The sequence below is a fragment of the Oncorhynchus masou genome, chromosome 8 (assembly GCF_036934945.1).
Source record: "Oncorhynchus masou masou isolate Uvic2021 chromosome 8, UVic_Omas_1.1, whole genome shotgun sequence".
Taxonomy (NCBI): domain Eukaryota; kingdom Metazoa; phylum Chordata; class Actinopteri; order Salmoniformes; family Salmonidae; genus Oncorhynchus; species Oncorhynchus masou.
In genome coordinates, this window is record NC_088219.1 from 36,261,291 (window position 1) to 36,274,226 (window position 12,936).

General features: G+C 43.0%; 1 protein-coding gene across 1 annotated transcript in view; it reads right to left on the minus strand.

Moving 5' to 3' along the window:
* The window catches only part of LOC135543811 (jeltraxin-like), a 31,981-nt gene extending 28,548 nt beyond the window's left edge, over positions 1-3,433 (minus strand). Inside the window, exon 1 of the mRNA XM_064971144.1 lies at positions 3,029-3,433. Coding sequence (XP_064827216.1) covers positions 3,029-3,433 — 405 coding nt within the window. The remainder of the gene's footprint in view (positions 1-3,028) is intronic.
* Positions 3,434-12,936: the final 9,503 nt, after the last annotated feature.

Below are 12,936 nucleotides of genomic sequence, written 5' to 3' on the forward strand. Positions count from 1 at the left end.
AGGGGGTATAAAATAAAATTTAAAAAAAGAAGCATGTGGATCAAATGATGATGCAACACAATCCAAGAGAAGACCTGAATGTGTCAGAGTGGAACATTTCTGATTGGGACTTGGGACCTACGACTGTGACAGGCACGCATACAGAGACACAGATTGTGCCAGGCCGTGAGCCTGAGGGCCCAGAGTGTCATGCGAGGCCAGAAAGGGCCAGAAGGCCTCCGGACCGATTGGATCTGTAAACAGGTTGTATATGAGTTGATAAGTGAAACGGTTTTGGAAAACCCATGATGTTCATCAAGGATATTTTCAGAGGAAGTGAGAATTTCCGTGGAGAAGTGTGGTGTATTGAGAATTGTATTTTGTGTTGATGAGTTTAGATGTAAAATGGTTGCAAATAACCAATGGGATTTATATACAGGGGTTGAGGTATTTGAATTAACAAATGACAATGGGGTTTCCGGTCTTGCAATGAAGTGATTGGAAAACGATTCACTGTAAGGTCTACACCTGTTGTATTCGGTATATGGTACTGGAGCACCAAGTTGAGGTCCAAAAGGCTTCTTAACAGCTTCTACCTCCAAGCTGTAAGACTCCTGAACAGCTAATCAATGGGCGACCCCTCTTTTACGCTGCTGCTACTCTCTGTTTATAATCTATGCATAGTCACTTTAACTCTCCCTACGGTGCCCCCGGTTCGTTTTATTTGATTTGATTTGAAATGTGTCTTGTGTCTTTCCTTACTACCCCATGACTCACGTTAAGAGGCTCAAGGCCAGCTGTGGTGCAATTACAGTGCTATCAGAAACTATTCACACCGTTGACTTTTTCCATAATTTGTTGTGTTACAGCTTGAATTTTACATTGATTAAATTAAACGTTTGTGCCACTGATCTACACACAATACCCCACAATGCCACAGTGTCAAAGTGGATTTTTTGTTGTTGACATTTTCACAAATTAATAAAACATTTTTAACTGAAATGTTTTCAAATCAAATGAAATCTAATCTAATTTTATTGTTCACATACACATGGTTAGCAGATGTTAATGCGACTGTAGCGAAATGCGACAGCGCAGTAATATCTAACAAATAATCAAACAATTTCACAACAACTACCTTATACACACAAGTGTAAAGGGATGAATTAGAATATGTACATATAAATATATGGATGAGCGATGGCCGTGCAACATAGGCAAGATGCAGTAGATGGTATAGAGTACAGTATATACTGTACATATGAGATGAGTAGTGTAGGGTATGTAAGCATGATATAAAGTGGCATTGTTTAAAGTGACTAGTGATACAGTAATTACATCCAATTATTAATTATTAAAGTGGCTAGAGATTGGAGTCAGTATGTTGGCAGCAGCCACTCAATGTTAGTGGTGGCTGTTTAACAGTCTGATGGCCTTGAGATGGATGCTGTTTTTCAGTCTCTCGGTCTCAGCTTTGATGCACCTGTACTGACCTCGCCTTCTGGATGATAGCGGGGTGAACAGGCAGTGGCGGTTGTTGTCCTTGATGATCTTTTTGGCATCCCTGTGACGTAGTTGTCCTGGAGGGCAGATAGTTTGCCACCGATGATGCGTTGTGCAGACCGCACTACCCTCTGGAGAGGCTTGTAGGTGGAGCAGTTGATATCAAGCAGTGATACAGCCCGACAGGATGCTCTCAATTGTGCATCTGTAAAAGTTTGTGAGTGTTTTCGGTGACAAGACAAAATTCTTCAGCCTCCTGAGGTTGAAGAGGCGCTGTTGTGCCTTCTTCACCACGCTGTCTGTGTGGGTGGACCATTTCAGTTTGTCCGTGATGTGTACACCGAGGAACTTAAAACTTTCCACCTTCTCCACTACTGTCCGGTCGATGTGGATAGGGGGGCGCTCCCTCTGCTGTTTCCTGAAGTCACCCCGCTATCATCCAAGTATTCAACCCCTTTGTTATGGCCTAAATACATTCAGGAGTAAACATTTGCTTAACAAGTCATATAATAAGTTGTATGGACTCTGTGTGCGATGATATTGGTTAACATGACTTTAAAACGGTTTCAGAGTTTAATGCTTGTGGATAGGAGAAACTGAGGATGGATTCATATTGTAGTCTGTACAGAATCTGAAGGAAGTCTACAGAAAATAAATTATTCCAAAACATGCAACCTGTTTGCAATGAGGCACAAAAATAATACTGCAAGAAATGTGGCAAAGAAATATACTATTTGTCCTGAATACCAAGCATTATGTTTGGGGAAAATCCATAACAACACATCACATCATATTTTTAAGCTCGTGGTGGCTGCATGATGTTATGGGTATGCTTGTCATCGGTAAGGACTAGGGAGTTTTTGGGGGGATACAAATAAATGGAATAGAGCTAAGCACAGGTAAAATCCTAGCAGGAAACCTGGTACAATCTGCTTTCCAATAGACACTGTGAGACAAATTCACCTTTTAGCATGATAATAACCTAAAACTCAATGCCAAATATACACTGGAGTTGTTTACCATAACTACATTGAATGATTCTGAGTGGCATAGTTACAGTTTTGACTTAAATCAGCCTGCAAATCTATGACAAGACTTGAAAATGGCTGTCTAGCAATGATCAACAACCAACTTGACAGATCTTGAAGATTTAAAAAAAGAAATATGGGCAAATATTGTACAATTCAGGTGTGCAAAACTCTTAGAGATTTATCCATAAAGACTCACAACTGTAATCACTGCCAAAGGTCATTCTAACATGTATTGACTCAGGGGGTTGAATACTTATTTAATTAAGATATATTAGTGTTTTATTTTTCATTAATCTTCAAAAAATATAATACTTTTTCTTCCACTTTGACATATTTTGTTTACATCATTGAAAAAAAAGACAATTACATCCATTTTAATCCCAATTTGTAACTCAACAAAATGTGGAAAAAGTCAAGGGTGTGAATACCTTTTGAAGGCACAGTATATCACCCTCTCTCTTCCCTCTCCTTTCCCAGTCTCCCCCTCTATGTTTCTCCCCACTCTCCCCTCTTACCTGTCCAAGCACTCTCTTCCTAATGCTGACAGTCCCGCCCCTCCACACCTGGGCCACACCCGTCTCTGCTTCCCAAGTAACACACAGATTGGTCCAAGGGCGTTGCTCTATGTCTGTGATGTACTTTGATAACAGCCTATAGGAGCGGAAGGACTGAGAGGAGGAATGGGTGGAGAGGTAGTCCATCCCACTGTTCCTTTCCAGTAACAGGTTCCAGTAGTTCCCCTGAGTGAGGCTGAAGAGAGTCAAGTCTTTTCCCTCCTCAGCCATGTAACGCAGGCACACAGTCAGAGCAGAGAGAGGGGGAGAGGGGGTGGTGTAGGGATATGAGGTGTATGGAGAGGAGGGAGAAGAAGTGGGGTAGACAGTGGGAGAGGAGTAGGGAGAGACCGCGTCTGTGTACATGATAAATCCCCCGACGTTCGACACTGTAAACATTTGACCACGCAGGTCTGTGGTGGGAACTGGGGGCAGAGAATCAACAATCTGTCAAACAATTCATCAATCAATCCAATATTATGTATAGCACTACTATAAAAGTCATTTGTCACGGAACACTACAAAGAACCCAGACCTAGCGTCTTGTGTGTGTGGGTGTGTGCGTTCAGGTGCCCAGATAACAGCAAACGTTCCCACAACATTAGAGAACGTTCCCTTAAGAGTCGCATTAGGTCATTTACTAATGTGAATGATATGTTTCTAAGATATTGTTCCCGTAATGTCAAATATAACCTACCCAGAACGTGGTTACCATGTTCTCAGAACATAAGGTACTAATGTTCTAGACACGTTTCATGCGAACATTGCAAGAACATTGAAATGTCTAGTTTTCTGTGGGTTAGGAGAATATTCCATCAACGTCCCACCAAGCATACACAGAACATGGCAACCATGTTCTCAAAACATTAGATATTAATGTTCTAGACATGTTTCATGGGAATGTGGCAAAAACATTCATGTGTAGGGTTAGGAGAATATTCCATCAACTTCCCACCAAACATACAAAGAACATGGTCTTAGAATATAAGATATTTTTGGTTCTAGACTAGTTTCCTGAAAATGTCGCAAGTGTATTCAGGTGTGTTTGCCGTGTCCACTAATTGGCCACACCTGATCTTAATGAGTCCTTTGAAATACGGTATGATTGAATAGACTAAACATGGGTTGCATCTCACTGACGCCATGCAACAATATAAAAGAAATGTGTTTGCATGATTAGTATCCAAGCAAATACATTTCCATGTGTCCCATCTATGCTTGGAGTTCGAAACGAGTAAACTAAGCTAACAGAGTTATTGAGTCTTATTGGAACATGTTCTCAGAACGTTATATAATTACCTTCAAATAACCCATCATTTTCATTATCAGAATGTCAATAAAACCTCAGAGGGAAACTTTCAGGGAAACATAGAAAAACATTCTCTGAACCTCCCTGCAACCTAAAAATGTAAGTTCCCTAATGTTCTCAGAATGTTAATTTTACGGTAACGGTCTGGAAACTTATGGCTTTGTTCTCAGAACCAATGGGAAACCAAAAACCTATGTTCCCACAACTTCCAAGGAATCACATGTGCTACCTGGGGTGTGTGGGCATATTTGAATACTGTACCTGAAGGGGCTCTATAGGGCGATGATGTTGTTCGGTATCTTGCCCCAGTTCGGCCCAATGCCAACAGCAGCACGAGAGCATTAAGAAGATTGGAAATCATCTTCTCGAGCCAGACACAGTGTGAGAAGTATTAGAGAAGTAAAATCACAAGAGTGAGAATGGTGTGGTGTCATTTTTCTGCTTTACCAAATGAGGAAAGTTACAAACTACTCACCAGTCAGAGTTATACATAAATTACATCTTTAATCATAATTAAGCTTTGCAATAGCCTTTGACTTTCAATGATGCGCTATCTCTAATGAACCATTGAAAAGTGCCACCAGAAAAGTATAAAGATCTTTTATAGCCAAGATACACCCCTCTCAACCTACATGACGAACCACAGATCTTAGGAACTCTTCACAAAGGGACTTTTACTTGAGAAAGGAGTAACCCTTAGCCAGATAGCATTCGCTATAAATTATCGCTCAGTTTGGTCTCTAAAACGAGGTTCTAATCTCGTTCCTGGTACTTCATAGTACAAAAAACATTACCTCATCCAAGGCATAACTCAATTGTCAACTCTAGATACTCCCATCTCAAGTAAACTCCCTCTCGACCCCACTCCTGGACAAGCTAACTGAGGGGAGTGAGCCTCTAGGTCATATACTATCCCAGGATAAGTGCATAGACATTGTGGAGACAAGTAATTGGTTCCCCATTAATCACACCATCCCTTCACATGGTTTAAGAGTAGGTATAGACATATTCACATATGAAAACAATGTTCCATTCTGTTCTCTCCCCTTTCTGATATTCTGCGTAGCACCAGGGACATGTGAAAGGCGAACCTGACCTCTCCCCTCTCTGGGCCCCAAGTGACTGAGCCCTAGCTGAGGGAAAAGTGCAACTGCCAACACTATAGTCGAAAAGGATACATTCTAATGACAAGTATCTCACAAAAGCATATTATGCAAATAATCAGAGTTATCTATGTTACCCAACTAATTCTGATTAATTCGCCACAACGGCCCCAATATCAAATATGTAGGCCTATGGGTTTAATTTCCCATTTACTGAAGAGTTTCAGTTCTGCAGAAATGTCACTCTTACGGTATATTTTAGGCCGGCTGAATTAGCCCCATAGTCATACAGCAACAATACAGTAGGCTAATAGGGCTAACTGTCACACTCTGATCTGTTTCACCTGTCCTTGTGATTGTCTCCACCCCCTCCAGGTGTGGCTTGTTTTCCCCAGTGTATTTATCCCTGTGTTTCCTGTCTCTTTGTGCCAGTTCATCTTTTATGTCCAAGTCAACCAGTCTGTTTTTCCTGTGCGCCTATTCTCTTTTTGCTAGTCCTCCCGGTTTTGACCCTTGCCTGTTTTTGGACTCTGAACTGGTTTTGACCTTTTGCCTGTCCACGACCATTCTCTTCCCTACCCCCTTTAGATTCAATAAACATCTCAGACTCCAACCATCTGCCTCCTGTGTCTGCATCTGGGTCTCGCCTTGTGCCCTGATACTAACAACATACAAACCACCAAGATTACATTTATATCATATTATGAAAACAAAAAATGCAAACACTGTAGACCTACACATTGTTATTGACCAGCTATTTTGAAGGGTCTACTTTCACCTACCTTACTTTATTGTACAGCCAGATAAGCTTTGGATATGCCCGTTGGAGGAACACACACAGACACACACACACACAACATAATTCCCTCCCATTCCTGTGACTGAATCACTGAAGCACACAGATAGAAATATATTGTGTAGAACTGACATACCTCTTTGACATGCGAAGTAAGGCATCATTTCAACTCTATTCATCGCACTTATATCTGCAATATCCAGTATGCGGCTGAACTCTCCTGAACACGACCCTGTTGTCTGTGTGAGGTGCAGTGCCTATTCAAGCCACTCGAGGGCAGTGTAGTGTCTTGACTATTCAACTGCGTACTGTCGTGGGCTAACCTCGTATCCAGGCTGGTGAATGAGACTTGTAACGATTATCCCGCTGGAATGATTATGTCAAGCAGGAGGGAGAGATGCATTTTCAAGTCACACACACCTCAAAACCTTCCTGCCTGCCTGGGCTGTTGCTGTTCTCCAGGGTATACATAGAAACAATACATAATGTGTTATTATGGGACTGTCATGGAAATGTAACAACTGGGAAGTTGTGTTAATGGTTTAACATGTTTTTTGTCTCTATGGCCGTGTAACGGCTGTCCTCTTCGTCTGATGATGAGGAATAGGAATCATCGGACCAACACGCAGCGTGGTAAGTGTTCATTGTAAATTTTATTAAACTGAACACTGAATGACAAAAAAACAACAAAGCGAGTGAACGACATGAAACAGTCCTGTAAGGTGAAAAAACACAAAACAGGAAACGACTACCCACAAACACAGGTGGGAACAGGCTACCTAAGTATGATTCTCAATCAGAGACACCGATTGACAGCTGCCTCTGATTGGGAACCATACCAGGCCAAACACATAGAAATACAACACACAGAACAAAACATAGAATGCCCACCCCAACTCACGCCCTGACCAAACCAAAATAGAGAAATAAAAAAGGAACTAAGGCCAGGACGTGACAGGCCGTCACTTTTTAGGGTTATTGCATTGAATGTTAATTGACTTCCATTTTGATATAAAGTGTGTGATCTGTTCAGATGATTGTGAACTGTGAATGCCACAGCAATACAGAACCTCTCATCTAAATTTGAATATGGCAGTTGGAGGAACACACAAACACTCACCCACGTACACACACAGGCACGCACACACATGCACCCAGACACACACATATTAGTGTTCCCTGCTCACGCAACCCTTGTGGAATTCCTAGTCTCCGGCAGCGTTTGGACCTTCTGATCTGCGGTCGTTAAGGCTGAGTTCATCTCATCAACCCATGTGGAATTCCTAGTCTCCGGCAGCGTTTGGACCTTCTGATCTGCGGTCGTTAAGGCTGAGTTCATCTCATCAACCCATGTGGAATTCCTAGTCTCCGGCAGCGTTTGGACCTTCTGATCTGCGGTCGTTAAGGCTGAGTTCATCTCATCAACCCATGTGGAATTCCTAGTCTCCGGCAGCGTTTGGACCTTCTGATCTGCGGTCGTTAAGGCTGAGTTCATCTCATCAACCCATGTGGAATTCCTAGTCTCCGGCAGCGTTTGGACCTTCTGATCTGCGGTCGTTAAGGCTGAGTTCATCTCATCAACCCATGTGGAATTCCTAGTCTCCGGCAGCGTTTGGACCTTCTGATCTGCGGTCGTTAAGGCTGAGTTCATCTCATCAACCCATGTGGAATTCCTAGTCTCCGGCAGCGTTTGGACCTTCTGATCTGCGGTCGTTAAGGCTGAGTTCATCTCATCAACCCATGTGGAATTCCTAGTCTCCGGCAGCGTTTGGACCTTCTGATCTGCGGTCGTTAAGGCTGAGTTCATCTCATCAACCCATGTGGAATTCCTAGTCTCCGGCAGCGTTTGGACCTTCTGATCTGCGGTCGTTAAGGCTGAGTTCATCTCATCAACCCATGTGGAATTCCTAGTCTCCGGCAGCGTTTGGACCTTCTGATCTGCGGTCGTTAAGGCTGAGTTCATCTCATCAACCCATGTGGAATTCCTAGTCTCCGGCAGCGTTTGGACCTTCTGATCTGCGGTCGTTAAGGCTGAGTTCATCTCATCAACCCATGTGGAATTCCTAGTCTCCGGCAGCGTTTGGACCTTCTGATCTGCGGTCGTTAAGGCTGAGTTCATCTCATCATGCAGTGCATACAGAAAGTATTCAGACCTCTTGACTTTTTCCTTATTTTGTTACGTCACAGCCTTATTCTAAATTGGATTAAATTGTTTTTTTTCCCGCTTATCAATCTACACACAATACCCCATAATGACAAAGGAAAAACAGGGTTTTCAATTTTGTTTTGCAAATTTATTAAAATTAGAAACTGAAATATCACATTTACATAAGTATTCAGACCCTTTACTCAGTACTTTGTTGAAGCAACTTTGGCAGCGATTACATCAAGTTTTCTTGGGTATGATGCTACAAGCTTGGCACACCTGTATTTGGGGAGTTTCTCCCATTCTTCTCTGCAGATCCTCTCAAGCTCTGTCAGGTTGGATGGGGAGTGTCGGTGCACAGCTATTTTCAGGTCTCTCCAGAGATGTTAGAACGGTTTCAAGTCCAGGCTCTGGCTGGGCCACGCAAGGACATTCAAAGACTTGTCCCAAAGCCACTGCTGCATTGTCTTGGCTGTGTGCTTAGGGTCGTTGTCCTGTAGGAAGGTGACCCTTCGCCCCCACTCAGGTCCTGAGCCCTCTGGAGCAGGTTTTCATCAAGGATCTCTCTGTACTTTGCTCCGTTCATCTTTCCCTCGATCCTGACTAGTCTCCCAGTCCTTGCCGCTTAAAAACATTCCCACAGCATGATGCTGCCACCCCCATGCTTCACCGTAGAGATGGTGCCAGATTTTCTCCACACGTGATTCAGGCCAAAGAGTTCAATCTTGGTTTCATCAGACCAGAAAATCTTGTTTCTCATGGTCAGAATCCTTTAGGAAAGGCACTTTGGCAAACTCCAAGCGGGCTGTCATGTGCCTTTTTTACTGAGGAGTGGCTTCCGGCTGGCCACTCTATCATAAAAGCCTGATTGGTGGAGTGCTGCAGAGATTGTTGTTCTTCTGGATGGTTCTTCCATCTCCCCAGAGGAACTCTGGAGCTGTGTCAGAGTTACCACCGTGTTCTTGGTCACCTCCCTGACCATAGCCCTTCTCCCCCGATTGTGCTTCCGAAATTCTTCCATTTAAGAACGATGGAGGCCATTGTGTTCTTGGGGACCTTCAATGCTGCAGAAATGTTTTGGTACCCTTCCCCAGACCTGTGCCTCAACACAATCCTGTCTCAGAGCTCTATGGACAATTCCTTCAACCTCATGGCTTGACACCTTGATAAGCTAATTTCCCAATGATGGATCACCACTCATCGTACTGGGCAACTTTAACTTCTTAAGTTATAGGGGGAAGCATTTTCACTTTTGGATAAATACCGTGCCCAATTTCAACTTCCTGCTACTCTTGCCAAGAATATAAGATATGCATATTATTAGTAGATGTGAATAGAAAACACTCTGAAGTTTCTAAAACTGTTTGAATCATGTCTGTGAGTATAACAGAACTTATGTAGCAGGCAAAACCCCCAAGGACTAACAGTTCAGAATTTTTTTTTTTGAGGTCTCTATCTGTTCAGTGAGATCTCATTGGGAAACAATATTTCTTAGGCACTTGTTTTCAGTTCCACCCCTTCCACTGGATGTCACCAGTCTTTGGAATTTGGTTGAGGTTATTCCTTTGTGCAATGAAGAAGTCCGGCCATCTTGGAAAAAGGTAACGCTGTTTGATAGTGCGCAAGACTTGAAAAGTAGCGTTAGATTCCTCTCGTCCTCTATTGAAAACAGATAGACCCGTCTTCAATTTGATTGATTATTAACGTTTAAAAATACCTAAAGTTGTATTACAAAAGACGTTTGAAATGTTTTGCCAAAGTGTACAGGCAACTTTTGAGATATTTTGTTGCGCAATTTGGAAGCTGTTTTTTTCTGGATCAAACGCGCCAAATAAATAGACATTTTGGATATATATGGACGGAATTAATCGAAACAAAAGGACCAATTGTGATGTTTATGGGACATATTGGAGTGCCAACAAAAGAAGCTCGTCAAAAGTAAGGCATGTTTTATATTTTATTTCTACATTTTGTGTAGCGCCTGCAGGGTTGAAATATGCTACTCTCATTGTTTACTGTTGTGCTATCATCAGATAATAGCTTCTTATGCTTTCGCCGAAAAGGCTTTTTAAAATCTGACATGTTGGCTGGATTCACAACGAGTGTAGCTTTAATTTACTATCTTTCATGTGTGATTTAATGAAAGTTTGATTTTATATCATTTTATTTGAATTTGCCGCGCTGCATTTTCCCTAGCTTTTGGCCAAGTGGGCCGCAAGCGTCCCCTATACCATAAGAAGTTAACCTCCCGATGACTGACTTGAATTCATTTCTTTCCACCTCATTCTTTTCACTTCTTTTCTCTTTTGACCTCACCCTTTCCCAGTCCCCTCCCACTCACTTGGCAGGCACGCTTGACCTCATCACCTACTCATCTAACTGCAACCCACGTCCATGTCTCTAATTCTTACTTTGATTAATTTCTCGGCATCTCTCCTTCAATCCTACCCGCTCAGACCCTACTCAGATGTTCATGCACGTCCGCAATCTTCGCTCTCTCCCACTACTCTCTCCTCTTCTATCCTCTCCTTCTTCTGCTAAATCCTTCTCCCTCTTGTCTCCTGCCTATGCCTCTTCTGCATCCTTTGACTCTCACCATTCCCGTTCCTCCCAGCCGGCACGAGCTTCCCCTCCCGCTCCATGGCTCAGTGACTCACTGCGTGCTAACAGAACATGGCTGTGGAAATGGAGGAAAACTAAACTTCCGGAGGACCTATCATCCTTTCACTCACTCCTCTCTACCTTCTTTTCCTGTGTATCTGCTGCTAAAGCCATTTCCTATCACTCTAAATTTCAAGCTTCTGCCAACCCTGGGAAACTCTTCTTGTCACGCCCTGACCTTAGTTCCTTCTCTATTTTGGTTTGGTCGGGCGTGAGTTGGGGTGGGCATTCTAAGTTGTTTTTCTATGTGTTTGGCCTGGTATGGTTCCCAATCAGAGGCAGCTGTTTATCGTTGTCTCTGACTGAGAACCATACTTAGGTAGCCTTTTCCCACCTGGTGTTTGTGGGTAGTTGTTTCCTGTTTTGTGTTTTCACCTTTCAGGACTGTTTCGATTTTCATTTCTTACATTCACTTTGTTATTTTGTATTTTCGTGTTCTGTTATAATAAATAATCATGGACACTTACCACGCTGCGTTTTGGTCTGATCCTTCCTACTCCTCATCCGATGAAAACGAAGATCGTTACACTTCTCCACTTTCTACTCGCTCCTAAATCCTCCACCTCCACCTCCTCCCCTTCCCTCCTCCCTCTCTGTGGACGACTTTGACAACCACTTTGAAAAAATTGTTGACAACAGCTGCTCCTCATTCACTCATTCTACTGAGCCCACCCATCCCATTAATACAAAGCTACCCTATGCCTTGACTCCTTTCTCCCCTGTCTTTCCAGATAAAATCATGTGACTAGTGGTCTGGCCGACCAACAACCTCCTATCTACTCCTTCCTTCTCTCATTCCTCTCTTCCCTTATCAACTCATCCCTGACCACTGGCTGTGTCCCCTCTAACTTCAACATGGCCAGAGTCACTCCCCTCCTCGAGAAACGATCACTCGACCCCTCTGACATTAAAAACTACAGACCGGTGTCCCTTCTTTCTTTTCTTTCCGAACACTTGAGCATGCTGTCTCTGGCCAACTCTCTCGCTATCTCTTTCAGAACAATATACTTGATCCTAACCAGTCAGGCTTCAAGAAAGCTCATTCAACTGAGACCGCTCTCCTCTGTGTCAAATAGGCTCTCCGCTCTGCCAAAGCTGCCTCTCTCTCCTCTGGCAGACATCTCAGCTTGGATGTCGGCCCACCACCTCAAGCTCAATCTCAATAAAACGGAGCTGCTCTTCTTCCCGTGGAAGGCCTGCCCGCTCCAAGACCACTCCATCACACTTGACAACTCCACGGTGTCCCCCTCTCAGAGTGCAAAGAACCATGGCATGTCCCTGGACAACACCCTGTCTTTCTCGCTCCTGCTGGATCATGCTCTACAACATTCATTATGGTATGACCTTATTCTCACACAGGATACGGTAACTACAAGGGGAACGGACACTCTTTATCTAAAGGCTATGCTCAAACCTCAGGTCCCAACACAAGCACTCCGTTCTGCCACCTGTGTTCTCTTGGCCCTCCCACCCCTATGGGAGGGCATCTCCTGCTCAGCCCAGTCTAAGCTGTAGGGAACACAGTAATACAACTTGTCTGTCAATAGCTCCTCTTATCATTTGTTTCACACTTTCACCCTGCTTTCATACTAAAAAGGAACAAAAGGTCCTTGTTCTAATTCTGACTAAAACTACACACATCATCAGATTATAGTTTTATGATTCTAATAAATGTCATACAATATACAGTGACAGGGTGGAATACTTTTAGTCATTATCTTAACATGACCTTAAACATATGAATCATTTAGTCATGATCTTACCATTACCTTAAACATATAAATCATATGAATTTCTATTATAACAGTTTCACAGACTGAGGTAAAGCCTATTGCAATAAATATAACACACACG